Genomic DNA, 20,366 nt, shown 5'->3' on the forward strand with positions numbered 1-20,366 from the left:
TTATCTTCATGCTGAAAAATGAATGACTTGTGCTTAATGGCTGTTTTGACTGGAAATGAATTAAACAAAGGGTGGTCTCTGACACATGAACAGTACTGGATAATACACATGGAGCAAATTATTATTTCATATTATTATTACAGCTACCATTACATATAGATAAGTCCTTATATACACATATATGTATGTACGTGTATGTGTGTGTTTTGGTGTAACACCATGTCTTTTGCAAGTGGCATCAAAAAATTCTTTATATTGTGTGTGTGTGTGTGTGTGTGTGTGTGTGTGTGAGAGAGAGAGAGAGAGAGAGAGAGAGAGAAAGAGAGAGAGAGAGAGAATGAGGGAATGGCCTGCAGTGATGATAGTGGATGATATTTGGTGCAGTAGTGAGATTGCATCACTGGGGCAGGATGGAGTCTTGCGGGTGTGAAGATGGCGGATATTCGAGGGTCATAGATGGATTATGTACCTGCCTGCAGACAGACACTGTTTTTCCTCACCTGACCATCATCTCTGTCAACACCATGCACACACACACAGCCAGTGAGTCATTCACTCATCCTTCTCTCTCTCGCTCTCTTTCCATAATATCTCTCTTCCTTCCTCTCTCTCTCTAGATAATTTTTAGGACCAGCAAGTGATTAAAATGATTAGTTTAGAGGAATCACGTTATTTTGTGTAGTTAATCACAATGAATCACGTCTTTTAAATTTGACCCTAAAAAAGATTTGTTTTTCCATTTAAAAAGCATGGCTGCATGAACAAACAAAATATGTATTGCTTTCAGTCGTGCAGTAACGGGACACCAAGTATGTTTACATAATTTCGAAAATGGCAGCTGTCTGTTACATTTCTGTGAACATTTCGGGATAAATGGACCAACAAAATGACCCACACTGCAAGAATCGATGTAATTATCTTAAAAATCGCCTAAAATAAGTACACTGTCTAAAAATAAGTTTGATAATCTTATAATAAGCTTACAACAATCTCAAAGGACAAATATAAGGTATATACAATAGACAGAGGACAATTACACTTGACAAGATAGCGTTTTTTGTATAGCAGCACTATCTTGTTACATTAACTTGCACTAGAAGTTAAGAATATTTTTCTCTCCTATAACATTAGCATATTGGAGATACAAAATTTTGTCCTGACAGTAAGAAAATCTGTTATAAAAAGTGCTGAATGAGTAGTTCATCAGGTACGAGAAATGTTTCAAATGTTAACGCTGATCAAAAAGTGTGTATTGCAGCTCATAGTTAACTGTAAAAGTTACGTGGGGCTATTAGGGACAGCTGAAGTGGAGACCCACTCTAAGTGTAAGAAAAGGACCAGCAGAAATCACGGTGCCCTTTTTGGGGGCGTCATCATCTGCTTTGGCATTTTTATTCACTGTCAATTTTCCTGAAGTTTTTAAGGCTAGGGGTCTCCATTTTTCTGAATAGGAGTCATTTTAGAAGGAAGCATGTTTATTCAGGCAAAAATGTTCTGAATTGCAAAGAGTTGAAGAAGTACACTCTGTACCACTTCAGTCTGCTGTAAAGCGTGTGTTGACCTGCTCAAATGCACAGACACATCTCTGAATGAATAAGCAATATTCGGCACACTGATGAAAGATGTTTTGAAGCTTTTATTGTTCCCTTCATAGCATTGCTGTTTGTCAGAAATCAGAAAGCTTCATAAATTGGCTCATGAAATGATAAAAGATTTTCTTTGAGCTCTGGAGACATCTGCAATAGAGAAAGTCTATATGCAATAAAGTTTCTGCAAAATTGTGTTAAAATCACAGCCAGACATTTAGCAAGAGGTGAACATAAAGACTCATTTTTCACATTTGCTTCTAATAATGTATATTTTAAGTTAAGATTGTATTTTAGGTGCTATAAAATGTTAAAATACAGTGTTGTGAAAAAGTCAGAGACTATTTTTCATTTCTTTGACTTCCAATATGTAAATCATTTCAAAACAGCTACTAAGTACAAGTTATTCATTATTTATAAGGAAAAAATAGAAAACATATATAAACAACTATACTATGTTTTTTTCTGTATTTAATATGTTCCCCACTTACCTTTATTACAGCCTCTGTTCTTTTCAGGAATCTTGCTATCAGTTTTTCATAGAAATCTGCAGGGATATTTTTCCACACCTCCACTCTGCTTCTTGACAGCTGCACATCCTTTCAGACTTATAGTGTTGAGTTGTCTTCTCACAGTGAAAGAATGGACAGAAACAGATATGAAGCAAGAATAGAGCTTGGTTTTCTCCTCTCTCTCAAAGATGAAAGCTTTAAATACTGTTTATCTGATGGTGACAGTTTTAGTGGTCAGATCTTGCATCGTTGTTTTGTCTATATCTTTAAATAATTTTTAAACTATTTTTTTAAAGTCCTATTTCTTCACTTTCCCTTCTCCAAGTGGATTATTTTATATCTAGTCTGCTCATAAGTATCTTAAAAAAAAGAATACCCTACACTTAATGGCTGTTTTGACTGGAAATTAAATAAATGAAGGGTGGTCTCTGACTTTCACTCAGTATTGTACACTGAAACCAGAGAAGGAAAGAGAATGAGAGTGAAACAGAAAATGTGGTGATTTCATGGAGTTGAATGAAGTATATGTGTATTATTTCACAGTGCATGGTCATGATATGTGTGTATACGTCAGTGTGTGTGTGTGTGTGTGTGTGTGTGTGTGTGGATATGCTGTTGGCTGTGACTGGACTTTGGCAGATATAGAGCCGCTTCAGGCCAACTGGATCTACATTGAGCCACCTGCTCTAGAGATACCGCACCTGGTCAACTCTGTGTGTGTGTGTGTGTGTGTATGTGTGATTGTGTACTTCTTGGCTGCAATCTTACACTGCTCTTTGTTGAATTACTGGGCCAGTGTAGTCTGTGTGTGTGTGTGTGTCTATGAAGTGATTCCAAGCAAAGCACACCCTGCCCAGAAGGCAGCCTCAATCTCAGAGATCTATCCCAAGAGTGAGTGTATGTGTGCGTGTGTGCATTTGTGTGCAGTCCACTCCATGTGCTGCCCACAGCTGAATAAACTTTCACATTCACCTTCAACTCTGACCATAGGCTTATATGGATAAACGAAGGGTTAAAACTGGTCACCATGTTTGTGAAATTTGGCCCAACAAAATTCTGTCTGGCCCGACCTGACCGACAGCAGCAGGTTTTGAATCCCAAGCCCAAAATTGCTAATTCTTTCCTGAACTGAAGCCAACCACAACCAACTGAATGAATCTCCCCATTACTAATGACAGCACCTTTTAAGGTACCCATCATAAACAAAATATAAAAGATGAACAGCCTCCTTATCAGCTGTACAACACAAATTATTAATTTACTTATCAATCAACCTTTGAACAACATCAAAAATGTTTTTAGTTTGGATACACTTTACAGAATATGTTGTTTTCTTGCTGACCTTGGTGGACCACGCTGCAACATAATTGACTCTACCATGGAAAAAAAATTAAAAACGTTTGTAATTGGGCTGCTTTAAAATCTAGAGGTATTTGAACTTTAGATAATAAATTCCTCCAATTTTTAATTAATAGTGATAGGAATCAGAATAGGATGTCTACTACAGCAGAGATAACCACTATTCACCATCCAAAACCACCAGTTAACCTACATGTGCATATGTTATTCTAATGATAAAAATGTGTTTTCTTTAGGGACTGTTTTGCATTGCAGTACTCTGCATGTGCCTGTCCACCACAAATGACTTTAAAAAAAAAATGTGTTTTAGGCCAAAACCTTGTCACAAAACCATCATAAATCGGTGTCTCAGGCATCAGGCAGTGTATTCATGCCCATTTCTTGTTATAACTTTCTTAAACACTTCAGACACTTCTGGTTCCTACGAGATTATAACTGTTTAAACGTTAATAAAAGTATGGAAGAAGAATAAAGAGAGAAAACCACTACAGTACAGGTAAATGCAGATCAAAATCTCTTAAAGAAGTTGGGCTGTTAATAACCTAAATGATGTGAAATTTAAACTCGACCCAAGTCCAACAAACATTTGAAGAATGATGTATGAACTAAATGTGAATAATTAGGCCTTGTCAGGTTTAACAGAGAGTCCCAGTGTTAAGAATAAATCCAGCTCTTCTACCGCTTATAGCTCATATACATCATTACTTCTGATGAAGAGCAGTGGAATGTGCCATGATACCAGCTTCATAAGGAAATAAAATGCAAATATCTATCGATGTGATTCATTTTAATAGTAACGGGATGACAAAATGAACCTTTAGAGTTTATAGAGCTACCTGAACATCATTTATTTGGTACAAAACAAGTTTGACATTTTGACTGGATGTCACTGGGGAAATTTTTTCTAATGAGGCAGCTCAAGCGATATCATAAGGCTTCACCAGTACATGCATCTTTAAGCTGAGTGATTAAGCCTGGCCTGCTGCCTCTCCAAGCTTTACCCTCATGACACACTCATGACGCACATTTATACTGGCTGATTTTCCAGCGGCTACAGACACTGTCTGAATAACGCACTCCATGTTCATCAGCATATGCACAAAATTGTAAAGAATATTTTCTGTCTGTAGTTCACAGACACATAGCCTGTGTTAAATAAGACAATGATTGTGCAGTTCTTTCTCCAGCATCTCATCTTTCTGTCCCATTCAGCTGTCTCAGTCAAGACCTCACCTCTGACCGATCACAACCCCTCCAGTGTTGTTCCGCTTAATTCATCTGCCACATCATTCATCCTGATCATTACTGCAGAACCTGCCCATTGTCTTCTATTAGAAAAGGGTTTTCTGTACAAGGAAACATGGTGAAACTTGCGCTCACAGTCTCACTCTGAAAAATCATAGGTGATAGTTATAACCTTCATCCCATTATAACATCTCTCTTCTAATAATAATTTCTCTCTCATTATAAAGTCTCTCATCCAATCGTAACCTCCCCCTATTATAACAACTCTGATCCAATCATCTCTCCCTGTTTAAACTTTTCTCATCCAATCATAATCTATCTCCCCTTTATAACCTCTCTCCCTACTATAACCTCTTTCATCCAATCATAACCTCTCTCCCTATAAGAACCGCTTTCATCCAATCATAACCCCTCTCCCTATTATAACCTCCTTCATCCAATCATAACTTCTCTCCCCTTTATAACCTCCCTCATCCAATCATAACCTCTCTCCCTAGTACATCTCTCATCCAATCATAACCTCCCCACCTATTTTAACCTCTCTCATCCAGTCATAAGCTCTCTCCCCTTTATAACCTCTCTCATCCAATCATAACCTCTCTCCCCTTTATAACCTCCTTCATCCAATCATAATCTCTCTCCCTAGTACGTCTCTCATCCAATCATAACCTCCCTACCTATTTTAACCTCTCTCATCCAATCATAACCTCTCTCCCCTTTATAACTTCTCTCATCCCATCATAACCTCTCTCTCTGCTATACCTAGCACGTCTCTCATCCAATCATCTCTCCCTATTTTAACCTTTCTAAGTTGATAATTGGGGATGTCAGGAAAGAGTACTGATAGAGAACTCGAGTGTAATGATCAGGGTTTAGATGCAGGTTGTGAGTGCAGAGTAGTTGTATTGGGGGGCAGTCTAAGACTCAGTCACAATTACAGCATATGTATTTTCTGTAGTACAGCATATGGCTTGTGTCGCATACTGGATACTGTCCAGAATACTACTGATGAAGACTAGCATGCATAATTCAGTATATACTGATGCCATATGCAGTGTACAGTACACAGTATGCTGTTTCGTTTTGTTGTTTTGACCTTTTTGACAGAAAATATCATGATGAATGGACCAATAGAAAAGCTCCAAAATTTCCTGAAAAAAATATCCCTTTGTATTAACTTCCATTCAAAGTTGATAATGTTCTTTTTTTCTTCTCCTGTAAAATTACCATTTTGGATATTCAATGTTCAGACAGCATTGCATCACATTGAAAGGAGCTCTAAGGTGAGGTTGACTATGTGTGTATTTGCGGGATGGGTAAGGGTGTGGGTATAATCGATAATCCAGAATTTTTTAACAAGACAATATTGTGCTAATTGCTCTTAAATATTGCCTGGGCCTATCATCCAGCCATAACGTCTCTCTCCCTATTACAACCTTTCTGCCTTAACCTGTGTCCCCATTATAACTTCTCTCATCCAATTATAACTTCTCTCATTTAATCATAACCTCTCTCCCACTTATAACTTTTCTCTTCCTGCCTTTCTTCCCCAATCACAGCCTCTGTCAGTCTCTCAGTCATAACCTCTTTACTTAAATCCTCTCTCCCTGATAATAACCTCTCTCTCCAAATCATAACTTCTCTCAGTGGTAACCTCTCTCTCCTTCCGCTGCACTCTGCCTTCTGCCAGCTGCATGCCATTGCCTTCTGATAAGCGCTGCTGGCCTTTCAGTGGGCTAATTACTGCAGCATTACAGAGCCTTTGGGGATAAAAGAGACAAAGTGCTTATCCATCATCACAGTCTGGTGCTGATTGGCCATCGGTCCAGCAAGCTTCTCTCAGCTTTACAGCACTTTAAACAGCTTTACTGCAGGACTCACCTCTTTTACTACACTTTCATTGCTTCACTGCAGCCTGGCCTGTTTTGTAGCAGATCAGACAGTTTTAACACCACCTTTGATCTTACATTCCCAGCAGATTTATGAAGAAATTGTCTTCTTATTAAACAGTTCCCCACAGGTTGTTTAGTAAACAAGTGAATATATATTTCTCACTTTTCTTTATCTGCTGCTTCAGCATCTGCCCACTGAAATTCATTATAAGTGTTTGTTGGGTCAACAGGTAGTTCTTATTGTCTGTGGTAATCAATCTACGCTACTGATGCAGCAGATAGAGATTAGGCTGGAAAATGCTGGAGTTCCTTTTAAGCTGTCCCATTGTGTTTTCTTTGGCCACTTCTTTTGAATGCAGTTTATGGCAGTTTGGCAGGCTTAGGCTTCAATTCTTCAGGCCTGAGCTTCAGTTCTTCCAGCTTGAGCTTCAGGACCTCCGACTTGGGCTTCAGTTCTTCAAGTTTGGGCATCAGTTCTTCAGGCTTGGGCATCAGTTCTTCCAGCTTGAGCTTCAGTTCTTCAGGCTTGGGCATCAGTTCTTCCTTCTTAAGCTTCAGTTCTTTAGGCTTGGGCTTCCGTTCTTCAAGCTTGAGCTTCAGTTCTTCCAGCTTGAGCTTCAGGACCTCTGACTTGGGCTTCAGTTCTTCAAGTTTGGGCATCAGTTCTTCAGGCTTGGGCATCAGTTCTTCCTTCTTGAGCTTCAGTTCTTCAGGCCTGGGCTTCAGTTCTTCCAGCTTGAGCTTCAGTTCTTCAGGCTTGGACATCAGTTCTTCCTTCTTGAGTTTCAGTTCTTCAGGCTTGGGCTTCAGTTCTTCCTTCTTGAGCTTCAGTTCTTCAGGCTTGGGCATCAGTTTTACCTTCTTGAGCTTCAGTTCTTCAGGCTTGGGCTTCAGTTCTTCAGGCTTGGGCATCAGTTCTTCCAGCATGGGCTTCAGTTCTTCAGGCTTGGGCTTCAGGTTTCTTACTATTTATTTGTCTTTTATTTGTCCAATAGCATTTTCTGTTGTCATTGGAGTTCCTGTTTATTAACTTTTTTTGAATTCAGTAGTAGCTTAATCTTTCTCTCAAAGGCACAGTCTGGGTTTAGTGTTTAGTGTCTTATTTATTTATTTGTTTGTTTGTTTATTATTTTAGCCCATGTGATGCTGTCCACTGAATAAATAAGTACCTCTTCTTGCTGTTCCCAGCTGTGTGTTGAAGCTGTGTGGCAAAATATTGGAGTGCGGAACACGGACACACATATGTACACACGTACACACAGAGGGGAATGACATATACAATGCCCCACTGATATCTCACTCGTTCCCTCAGCAGAATGGATGGGATTACATTTGGTATCTTGTTTTCTTTCTTTTTTTTCTGCACTGCTTCCATGGCCAGGATTCATATAGGTTATTGAAAAAGTGTCTTTCCAAATCCACAACTCAATTTCAGATAAAAACGTACTGAAGAACAAACAATGGGTGCAGACAAATCTGTGCCCACCCAGACACATACCTAAACAACCCTCTAACACACACACACTAACCTAAGTAACCCCACCTACACACACACCTAACAACCCCACCCACACCCACATCTAAACAACTCATCATAGTGTGTATACATGTCTGGGATATATTAGATGGTACAGTCAGTTCTCAAAGTCAACGTGTTGGATGTGGGAGAAATGAGCAGACATAACCTGAGTGATTTTAAATCATTATGGCGACCAAATTATTATGGCCAGACTGCCTGGATCACAGCATCTCTGGAATGACAAGCCTTGTAGGGTGCTCCCAGTCAGCAGTGTTGAGGACCTACCAATGGTGGTCCAAGGAGGGACAATCCTCGAACTGGTGACAGGGTACAAGGACAACGAAGGCTATCCTGTCTGGTCCAAACTGACAGAAGGGGTACTGTGGCACAATTCACTGAAATTTTTAATGATAGTTATGGGAGTTATGTGTCACAACACAACAGCTACATATGGGGCTGTATAGCTGCAGACCGCTCAGAGTGCCCATGCTATCCCCTGTCCTCAAAAGTGCTTACAATGTGTACGCAAGTGTCAGGACTAGACCTTGAAGCAATGGAAGAAGGTCGCCTGGTCTGATGAATCCTGTTTTAGTTTATGTGGATTCCTGGATACATGTTCAGCATTTAACTGGGGAGGTGATGGCACCAGGATGCACTGACGAAGAGAGTCTAGTGAAGGGAGTGTGATGCTTTGGGCAATGTTCTGCTAGGAAACCCTGGGTGTGGGCATTTATGTGGACGTCAGTTTGATACGTAACCTAACTAAACATCATTGCGGAACAGGTACACTCCTCATGGCAGTGGTATTCCCTGATGACAATAGTGTCTTTCAGCTGGATAATGCACCCTGCCACTCTGCACACACTGGGCCTCATTTATCAATATCTTCCTACGTTTTTCTTAAATTTGTTCTTGAGAAAGGTCCTAAGAAAAAGGCCACGTCAGTTTCATGACGTGTTATGACACCCACAGAATTGTTCACTCCTCTGTGCTCTTCTGTGTAGATTGTGTAGATTCTGTTCTTACCTGAACAACATAAACGTTGATGACTATCAGAATCTTCTTTTTCTCAAGAATGGTTGGTGAATGAGGCCCATTGTTCAGTGGAGGTTTGTGTAACATGATGAAAATGATATCGCCCTGGCATCCAAATTCCATAGATCTCAATCCAGTTGAACATCTGTGGCATGTGCTGGAACAACAAGTCTGAAATGCATCAGCTTCACTACGAAACATACAGGACTTAAAGGATCTGCTGCTGATGTACTGGTGCTAGATACCACAGGGCACTTTAGAAGTCTTACGGAGTCCAAGCCTTGGTGGGTCAGAGCTGTTTTGGTGGCGGTTGGATGGTCAAAAACAGTTGTATGCAAAAGTTTAAATGTCCCTGGTCAAATTACATGTTTTGTTGATGTTCTCAGCGAAAATAAATATGCATCCTCTGCAGGAAACAAGCTTAAATGTGGCATTTTTCTGCAAATTGTAGTGCACAATGTTGTTTATTATTTGTTATTCCATTTCATTGCTGAGTTTAACACAAAGGACAAAAAATCACATAAACTATAAAATGTGCCGTCATTTTTGCACAGGCCACATCTTATGGTTTATTTTTTCCCAATATTATAAATTCATCAAATACACAGTAATTGTGCATTAAAAATGCAGAAGTATGTTCTCTGTAGAGGACGTGTTCACTTATCTTCACTAAGAAAATCAATAAAACATCCAATTTGACCAGGGGTGCCCAAACTTTTACATGTGAGTGTGTATATATAATTTGATATACATATGCATAGATAGTTCATAAAGTTGAAGTTGAAGACATGCACACATGCTCACACACACACACACACACGCACACACACACACACACAGACACACACACACACACACACAGAGATGAAAGAGAAAAGTAGTGTTTTTTCTTGAAATTCATAATTGAAAAGTGTCTGTATCCCCTACAGCAGAGAAAACAGCACAATGGCAGTATTATATATGCAATCATTAACTCTTCTATGTATGCAAATAGGAGTATACAAAGGACCTTGCCTATTAAATTCCTGAATGTGCCAAGAAACGTGTACTGCAGTCTACTGAGCACAGCCAAAGAAATAGCAGCATGGCTCTGCGGAGTTCAGTTCCAGCTCGAATCTAACTCGCCTGGCTGTAATACTCAGATACTCCCGGAGACTGATTAGCTGTAGGACCATGGCTCTATAGAAGCAAATAAGAAATGTAGTAGAACACATGACTGAAACTCAGTACAGACTCAACTTGATGATGTTGAACTGTACTTTTGCATATGACCTTGTTACATTTGTATTATTACATGTCTGTATGGTATTGCATGGGTGGTCATTACTGTAAGACAATGATATGAAAAGGAATATTTGGGTGATTGTACCTTTCTGTCATCTTTAAATGTATGCAGATAAAAAGATTAAAAGCACATTATTAGTTTAATAAGCACATAAGTCAGAGCCACCAGAAGCAGGTCAAGAAGTCAAGAAGAAGTCAAGCGGGCATTTCACCAAAGGAGGGCGAGCGGGCATTTGACCAAGTACTGGGGTGATGACCCACCACTTTTTAACTGAGTTCAGTACACTCGCATTAAAAACACTCTTCATTTACCAAACTGTAAATCCCTCATGAGTTTATGCTTTGCGAGAGGAGGTGCAGTTAACTAGTCCCCTAAAAATGTTTTTACTGGAGTACTCACACTGATGCACTTGGTCACAGTTTCCATTACACTATGCAAATTTACTAAATGTCAGTTTGAATATTTCTTACTGCTGTGTTTCTTTCACACTTACCTTGTTTTGTGTGGACCTATTAAACATTTGTTTTAGTTCAACCCGTTTTGGGGTGTGACCACTCAATCTGTACCTGGTTCCACACTGAAGAACTGAGCTGTGTTCTGTCAAAAATTGCCTGCCTTAGTCCACTTCTAAGTTGTTTTAATATTTTACTCTTTACAAACCCTCATATCATTCCTGCAGTGCTTGCTGCTTTTAAAATATGGAGGCGAGCAATACAATTTTTAAAAGTTTGCTATCTGAGGCTGTAGTTTTAATGCATCAGTTTTTTCTAAATTTTACCCTACCACTTGGAGGTGGTGTGGTGCCACCCGCTAACAACACAAGTATACTCAAAAAGCAACCCAGGTACATTCAGCAAAAAGGATAATTGACTACTTAAATTTAGGTTACAAGTAATTATGTTCAATTAGTAAAATCATACTAAAAGTTTGTTGTTTTTTTCTGTTTAATAAGTACAATTATTATGATTACAATTAAGTGTGAGTTATTACTTTTTTTCTGGGGGAAATCAAAACTTTTGTCCTATGGACAGAGCACATTGTGAAATCCTAGAAGGGCTGAACAAAGAATAGATGAAGGGATAGAATACAGAGTGAGAGGGATAAAGAGAGGGCAGAATGGAGAGAGAGATAGAGAGAGATAGAGAGAGAAAGAGAGAGAGACAGAGAAGGATGAAAAGGAAAATTCCTCATACAGGTTTCACAACATGAGTGCACACTTGGCCTGCAGGTATTTATGTATGAGGCAGCAGGTGTGAGCTTTGAACAGCTACAGAATGAGAAATACACATCAAATTCTCTCTCCATCTCCCCATCTCTGTCTCTCTCTCTGTCTCTCTCTCTCGCTCTCTCTTTCTCTCTCTCTGTATCACACACGCAAAGACAGGTAGGTTGTGTGACACACTACAAGGTTAAGACACACCTGCCGTGTCTGGAAGAAGCCTTATATAAATTTTGCTCTTTTCCTCTTCTTATTTCTAGTCTCTGTGATCCTCTCTCCCTCTCCCTCTCTCTCTCTCTTATTCTCTCTCTGTCTCTCTCTGTCTCTCTCTGTGGGTAGTGTTACTGAATCTCTGAACACCACAGTAATTATAGTAAAACTATTAAAACTATTAAGGAAAATACCAAAAGAAAATATTAGGTTGGATTGAAAACTGATATTTACAATAATAATATTAAGTACTTTTTAGTACTAATTATTATTATTAACACTCAATAATAACAATTAGTGATTAGTAATTGATACTAATAATACACTACACTAATAGGATACTATTATGTAGTATGTTATTATACTACACTTTTTTATATTTTTATGTATATTTTTGTTACCTGTTAACAGATACACTGATACTCTGTTACAAAGCACAGATCTGGCAAAAGGCTCTGAAATGAGGTCAATGATGGAAAAAACTCACATATTATATATTATTTATTAACAAAAATAGCATGTAATTTGTAGGTTAGTAACACTTTGATTGTTCCACTTTATTATCAACTTATTACATACACAATTACTGACTCGATATTTAATAACAGCTTGAAAATTAGCATGTCATTTTAGGCTAGTTTCAACTTGTTACCATAATATTACTATATCTAAAATCTAAAAAAAATAAAAACTAATTACAAAAATGGAGATGCGATTTTTTTTCGACAGTGATATATGTGCTTAGTATATTTAATTCATATTTTGTGCCATTTTTGAATATTTTAATATATGTATATACACAAAAATGTTAATATACTGAAATATATGCACATTTGTAGATGAAATATATGTATTAGTGTCAAATTTTAATATTTACGTATTATAATATGGCAAACTTGACATATATTTTGTAAAGTTTGTGGAAATTTACATATGGAGACTAACTATAACTCAATAGAATTTCACAGGAAAATGAAAAATAGTAAAGAAATAAAAACTATGCTAAAAACACCCGAACCTTGGAACATCAGGTTCTTGAGCACTGCAGCCAAATGTACCGAAGTGAAAAGCAGCATCAAAGCATGATGAGAATAAGGAGTTTTGGCGACAGGAGCTTCAGTTCTACCTGCAGTTCTGCACAGATGTTTGAATCCAGTCTTATTGGTAACATATAGCATGCATGGTGTAAAAAGGGTTAGCTCTCCTTGGTACATTTCACCTCATCATGTCTCTGAGCTTGCTAGAAGTAAACATCCGCGTTTGTAAGTGACCCATATCTGTGACCTGCATTACTGTAAACACACCTCTGCCCTGAAACGACCCACATCCTGATCAGTAACATAATGTGAATGATCCAGGTGCATCATGAGCAACAACAACAACAATAAATCAACAAACTGGAAGCACAAGCGTTCATTATAAAGATCAATGCTCTACACAGCTGTCAGGTGTTCATAATTAAGGCTAGAGGGCACAAAAGCTTCTGCATTACTGGCACTAATGCTGCCAGCACCAGATGATGGTAATGGTAAAATGTGCATGTGTAATGAAAACATGAAACATACAGTACTGTGCAGATGTTTTAGGCCCCTCAGAAAATTAGAATTAAAAAGCTGTTTACCTGGGCAGGAAGTGTGTATTTGTCCAGAAAACCACGATTACAAAAAAGTAATTGTATATCATTTAACCATTTCCAAACCTCTCCACAAGGAAGCCCAATATTATTTGTAGTAACCATCCATATTTTAGCTCAGCCAATGCTTTATTTAACTAAATCAGTGTGCTGGTGATGGAATTTAACATATTCATGTTAGAAGACACCTGAAACCAAACTTTTTTTCTTCAAACTAGGTCATATCGTCTACTTTTTTGAAAAGAAGCCATTCTTGTTATTTTTTACTATATTTGTGTTTATTTGCATGTATTCTAATGATATATGCAAAAACACACTTATTGCCAAGATAAACAGTTTTTAAACAATGTCCTCAAGTGCCTAAGACTTTTGCACAGGTGTGGTTACATGACCTCAAATCTAATATACGTGCATCTTAAGACAATATTTGAAAGTAATGTTTCATAAGAACTGATGAAAAAATGAGACCAGTGTCAAATTAAAGCAAGCAATTACAAGTGCCAGTTAAACATGGTAATGTGAACATAGCCATGTGGTTCTGAACACCAGCAACAGCTACTTTCACATGCATTTAGAAGTGGACCAAAAAACACACACACATGCAGTGAAAAACCCCCAACTACAAGCTCTATTACAATATTTTCTCAAATGTACCACTGTTTTAAAGGTATTACCTCTTTTTTATTGCTGTAAAATGGCACAGCTTCTGCTGCTCCTGCTGTCGGACACAAAATTACAGTTCTAGTAGTATCATATTTTGGTTTATGTTTCATATTTAGGACGCCAGTAGGTCTGTGATGATTTGATAAGTGTTATTACAGCAGCATATTATTATATTGTTATTACAGCTGTTCAAGTACTTTAGGTTCAATGTTAGCTATGCACAAATCACATTTCATTGTTTTAGTCTGTTACTGGGCAATGTTCTCATAACTACGTAGATTACATATTCATTTCATAGTAGCTAATGAATGTTAAAGGGCCACTCCAGCCAGACTAGGAAACCTCCTTCTGATGATGTGTTTTGAAGATGGGAGGAACTACAACTGCTTTGGGGTAGATTTTTGAAGCAGGCTGTTTGAAATGTGCTTTCTAGGTTACTAACAGTAACATTAGCTGTCTGGGTTCCTTTTGGGTTCGCCAGCTAGGGAAAAAAACACATTTCAAACGCACAAAAGCACCATGAGTGTGTAAATGCACACTCAGACCTGCAGCACTTGCTCTGCGTCCCCCAAAAATCCACCCTAAAGGCCTATTCACAGCAAGTACTGATATGTTTTTTATGTACACAAAACACACAATGGTTTGTTTTTTTTTAACTCTCTGCAACCTCAGGAAAAAGACGGAGGAAAGAAAAATGGATTCTTCACGTAGTAGTGATGATTAATTTAGCATCTTTCTTTTAAGCACTGCAACTAAAAGGTGCACACACTACAAGCAAACATTCTCAAAAAGATCTATTACTCCTTCCTCTTACTACGTTCCCTGAGCTTTTAAAATGCGTTGGATTTGCTGTGGAGGTTCTACTGTGTTGAAAATTGCAGCTTTTTTTTGTCATCCTGAAAATTGTAGCAATAGGCTATGAAGCAGTTGTGGTATTTTAGTAGTCAGCACCTTCAAGATACATCATCAGGGGGGTTTACTGTTCTGGCCGGAGTGTCCTTTGAAGTCTAAATTAATAACAGAATAATTATGGCAGAGGAAGTTTAAAGGGAGCCTGGTCATGTCCTATTCCTACCATTATGCTAAAAAACATTATGGCGAAACCCCAGAGGACACCCACGAGCGAGTCCTCAATGAATGGGTGTGAATGGAGTTAAACAGCTAAAAAATGTTAATCAAACATATTTTCTAGCCATCATGCAGGAATTTCTGTTGACTTTGGAATTACAAGAATATGTGGCATAAAAATAAAATCAATGAAAACTTCCCAGTATTTTCAATGTGTTTTTCTACAACAAACAGCTTTAGTGCAGTGGGATGCCAGCATTATGACTGCTAAGTGCTGATTGGTTGGTGAACTGTTCAGTTTGCACTCACTGGTATCATGAACATCCTATAACTGGGGTTAAAAAGCATTCAAAAATATGACATGTTGGAATATTTTATGCTGTTCTGTACAGTTTGTCACAAAAGCTGTAGGAACTCATTCATTTTGGACTCTGTCTGCAGCCATCTCTGACAAACCCAGGAGACATTATTGAGTGGCAGTTCTCCTCACAGGACATTCTCCATTAATGCAGTTTAAGGAGTTAAGACCAAGAATGTTTTCTCAAAAGGGTGGTGGCTCTTGTCCTTGTTCCCCCCTTCTCTGAACAGCTCAGTCTTCAGCATCCCACTGGAGCAATGTTCCAATTCCACATCAGTTATTTATTGATATTGGTGGTGATGCCCCAGGTGTTGAATGCCAATTTGATTCCAGATTTGATTCCTTTTGAATGAGGCTCACCAAATGTGGCTAAATGTTCATGCTGTTCTTTTCTTTGTTCTACATTTTGGTGTAGCTGCCTTTTTCAGTGTTTTCAACTGCCACATACACTGTTGCACATCTTTTCTTTATTGCATCTGGGCTAAATTCTGTTGTCTGTAGTTATCTGTAGTTCAGGCCGTCTCATCTTTCTTCCTTTATTATTTTATCTCTAACTGGAAATAGCACGAGAGAGAATTCCAACATACTTCCAAATAGCCAATAAAAATCCGAGACCTTGAGCCTGAGGTGTGTCGGCTGATGAAAGTGAAAGGTAGACAGGTGAAATGTAATGGAAGGCATGTTGGTGGAGCCTCATTTAATGATCTTTGGCTTTATTGTCCTCCAGCAGTACTTCACAGCTTTTGATTGCTGGCAGGTAGTTCACTAAGGTTGTTTACTGGCTTCTCCTTTTCTTCCACAGTTAACGTCCAGGTTCTTCTCTGGTTGAGGACTGTTTTTCTGCTTAAATGTCCAGACTATTTTCAGACTGAAAAAGATCTGTACGTCTGCAGTGTTCTCTGTCTTGAGTCATTACTTATCCAAAGGTTCAGTGGTCAGCTTTGGTACTCACCTCAAACATGAATCCTTGTTCAACCTGCATCTCAGTTACTGAGTATAGAATAGAACTTGTTATTTTGGTTTCCAGTGTTTTCCATTGATGAGTTTCAGAAGTGTGGTATAAATATCTGACCACATAATGATTTGGTCTAAGCACTGATCCTATAGCTGGCAGATTGCAGGTTCAATCTCTGATGATGCCTCAGCCAGGGGTTCAAAGGAACATAATTGGACTTGCTCTTTCTGGGTGGTTGAGGTACCAGGGGCCCCAGTCACTCAGAGTGTTAGCTAACCTAACAGCATTGGTAGTTTATGTTCTCCTCCAAGCATGTTGAACTGTCCAATAACGTAATAGCTGCAGTTGGAAAAGATGCAGTGGCATAACCCCTCCCCAGAATTGTAATCGACAGAATTGGACACAACAAAATTGGGTAAAAAATGAATCAATAAATTGTAATAATCAGTCTGATTCTGTTTCTATTTTCATTTGATCTTCATTTTGCATGTGGATTATGTTATATCTCATCTTGTCTCCTAAAAAATGAACAACTTGAACCTAACTGACTGGAAAGTGAACAAAAGGTAGTCTCTGACTTTTGCACAGTATTGTACATTTCATTGTTGCTGTTTTAAAGAATGAATGTTGTTTTTCTGTATTTTCACCTGTGTTTTGCCGTATTCTTAAAAAAATAAAACAAATCATGTAAAGTTAACAGCACACTGAATGTGATTTTTTTTTACAATACACTTAATGTGTTTGTGTGTGTGTGTGTGTGTGTAGCCTGCAGTGATGCTGACCTGAGGAGTTTGGCCTCCAGACTGAAGGACTGGTTTGGTGTGCTACACCTGGACGCCAACAGAGATCTGAAGACTTCTGCCAATGACAACGCTCAAGGACGTAAGTAGTGTGTGTGTGTGTGCGTGTGTGCATGCGAGCTTACATACATGTATTGGTTAGTGTTTTGAAGGATGGAACTCTCAATCCATACTATAATCGGCCTTTATAGTCTTTATATAATGCCTCTTTCTCTCTGCTGCAGGTTTTGACACCAGCATTCTGCCCATCTGTAAAGACTCTCTTGGTTGGATGTTCAACAAGCTGGACATGAATTATGACCTCTTGCTTGACCAATCAGAGCTCAGCGCCATCTACCTGGACAAATATGAGCTGTGCATGCGACCGCTCTTCAACTCCTGCGATTCCTTTAAAGATGGAAAACTCTCCAACAATGAGTGGTGTTACTGCTTCCAGAAACCAGAGGGTGAGAGGGAAAAAGAAATAGTGAAAAAAACAGAGAGGGGAGAGAGAGAGGGAAAGACAGAGACAAAGAAAGACAAAAATAGAGAAAATAGTTGGGTTGTTTTTATTTAAAGTGGCAGTGGGTCAACTACAGGTCTGAAATAAATGTATGTGAATGGATTTGTTAATGTGTGTGTGTGTGTGTGTGTGTGTGTGTTTGTTTCTCCAGGTCTGCCGTGTCAGAATGAAATGAACAGGATTCATGCTCAAAGCCGACGGAAGGCTCTCATAGGTGGGTTTACACTTGTCAGTCATTAAGCCTGAGATTTATTTCATCCAATATAATGAACAGGTTTTAATTTCCAGCATCCATTAGAAGCAACAGATTGTGTGTGTGTGTGTGTGTGTGAGAGAGAGAGACATGCTGCAGGAGCCTTGCAGAAGTGTAGTTATAATTGATTTGAATTCTAATGGCTCTCAGTGTGATTTATGTGCATCCGCGCTTGATATTTTCCTCTGTGATCAATAACGCTAGCTCTCGCTGACACTCTCGCCCTGAGCACCCACCCCCGGGCCTGTGCAGCCCAATGGGCATCAATAATCCAGCACAATCATAAGTGTTTCATAACTCACACCACAACACAGCCTGAAAAACAACAACCTGAGCGTGTGCTAGTGTGGCTGTGTGCGCGGGTGTGTGGGAGTCACATTTTAGAAGGTGAAATCCAATCAGTGTTCTTTATATCTGGTCCCTAAGGCCAGTGATGTGCTGCAGCTGTCCTGCTCAGGCGGATGCTAAAAAAGAGCAGGCTCATCCTGTACCTGTTCCTTTTTTAGTGTCTGTAATGATGGAGGACAGCAGGTGGAGGAGGTAAACTCTTGGAAGTTTGAAATTATTATTGTTTTTTGCTGTATATTCGCATTCACATTATGTATTGTTATATGAGGACTGTCAAAGTGACTACTCTGGTTAAATAAAGGTTAAAATAATAGAGTGCATATGTCCATGTGCTTTTTACACAGGGAAACTAAGAGCAGATCTCATAAACTGGGGACGCATTTTAAAAACAAGTATAAATGGAATCCAGCCAGCATATATCCAGATAAGATCTAGACACAAAACACATGTTAAAACAAGATGTACACAGGCACTTTAGTAAGGATTGAAGTAACACTTTTGACTTTCACTTATTTTTGTTTTCTTCTTTTCCTGTTACCAAACACTTACAACAATAGAAGAAAATCACTAAACATGACTGTAATTTCTTCTATACCATATATATATATATATACATATATATATATATATATATATATATAGTTTTTTTTTTTGACCTGGATCCCCATTAATATAACAGAATAACATAAAGGCAAATGCACATAAACATTCTAGACAGCATAAAATATACATTTTATATATATGCACATTATATAGACAAAATATTGCTCATGGTTCTCAGTGATGGTATTATTGCACAGTGTAACAGGAAATGTAAACTTGACACTGGTGAATAGTGATAAGGTGCTCAAGTGATAAGAACAATGAAAATATCTCACACGGAATAGCTGCATTTTTAATATAGAAGATATGAGCTCCAATAAATGTGTTCTGAGTATATGTACTTAGACAGTCTGTATGTGTTTTTAAAACAGTCTGTGTTCGTGTTCAAGAGTTCAGCAGCCCTGATAGGCCAGCATGTTGCATGTGTTGTTAGGGAGTTGAGTAGTCTAATGGCCTGTGGGAAGAAGCTCTTGCTGAGTCGGGCAGTCTGGCACCACATGCTGTGGTAGTGTTTGCCAGAGGGCAGAAGGCTGAACAGTCCGTGGACAGGGTGGGCGGAGTCTCTGACTGTCTTGGAGGGTCTGCTGAGGCAGCATTACAGGTATAGTTCTTGTATGGACAGAAGTGGTGTTCTGATGCTATCCTCACCACTCTCAGGGACTTCTGAATAAATACATTATGATGAAGCTTATTTAACCGGACCGTACAGACAACATTATGCTTTCATCAAATTCAAATCATGATAAAATATCTCCTTTTCTTTTTGCGAGCACAACTGTGGCATCTGTTAAGAGATTCTGCACTTTAAACAGAATTTCTCCACTTGTTTCAATGAGCTTTGAGTGAGAAATCATTGAAGATGTAAGAAGAGGCACTTCAATGCATATATACTATGAGGGACATCAGAGAGTAAATACAGCAGCTTTGTCTTTATTATAGAAGGCACTGAAATGTTTTGATGGGGTTCATCTCTTGTCTCACAGTGTAGAAACACTGTGGTTTATTCATAGATCTTTTTATGCATTTGAATGCCAGCAAAGCTCTTGTCACTTATGTGTTCCAACTACTCAACTGTGATCTATTATTATATTACATTAGTGCATAATTATTGTATTATATTGTCACTGTCAAAACTTTATTACTAAATTTTTGTCATTTTTTATTTGTTACACTGCAATTTTAAAAAAACAATGGCTGCCCTTTACATTTAGTGATGCATAAAATAAAATGACTATCCTATCATTAAAATGAAATGAAATCCTGTCACATATATTATGTAACATAACTAATATAGCTGGTATATATATATATATATATATAT

General features: G+C 38.4%; 1 protein-coding gene across 1 annotated transcript in view; it reads left to right on the plus strand.

The window, feature by feature from the left end:
* Positions 1–20,366, plus strand: part of spock1 (SPARC (osteonectin), cwcv and kazal like domains proteoglycan 1) — a 363,926-nt gene that overhangs the window by 338,647 nt on the left and 4,913 nt on the right. Inside the window, exons 10-12 of the mRNA XM_036577816.1 lie at positions 17,305–17,421; positions 17,564–17,785; positions 17,993–18,055. Coding sequence (XP_036433709.1) covers positions 17,305–17,421; positions 17,564–17,785; positions 17,993–18,055 — 402 coding nt within the window. The remainder of the gene's footprint in view (positions 1–17,304; positions 17,422–17,563; positions 17,786–17,992; positions 18,056–20,366) is intronic.

Source organism: Colossoma macropomum, unplaced genomic scaffold (assembly GCF_904425465.1).
Source record: "Colossoma macropomum unplaced genomic scaffold, Colossoma_macropomum, whole genome shotgun sequence".
NCBI classification, from domain to species: domain Eukaryota; kingdom Metazoa; phylum Chordata; class Actinopteri; order Characiformes; family Serrasalmidae; genus Colossoma; species Colossoma macropomum.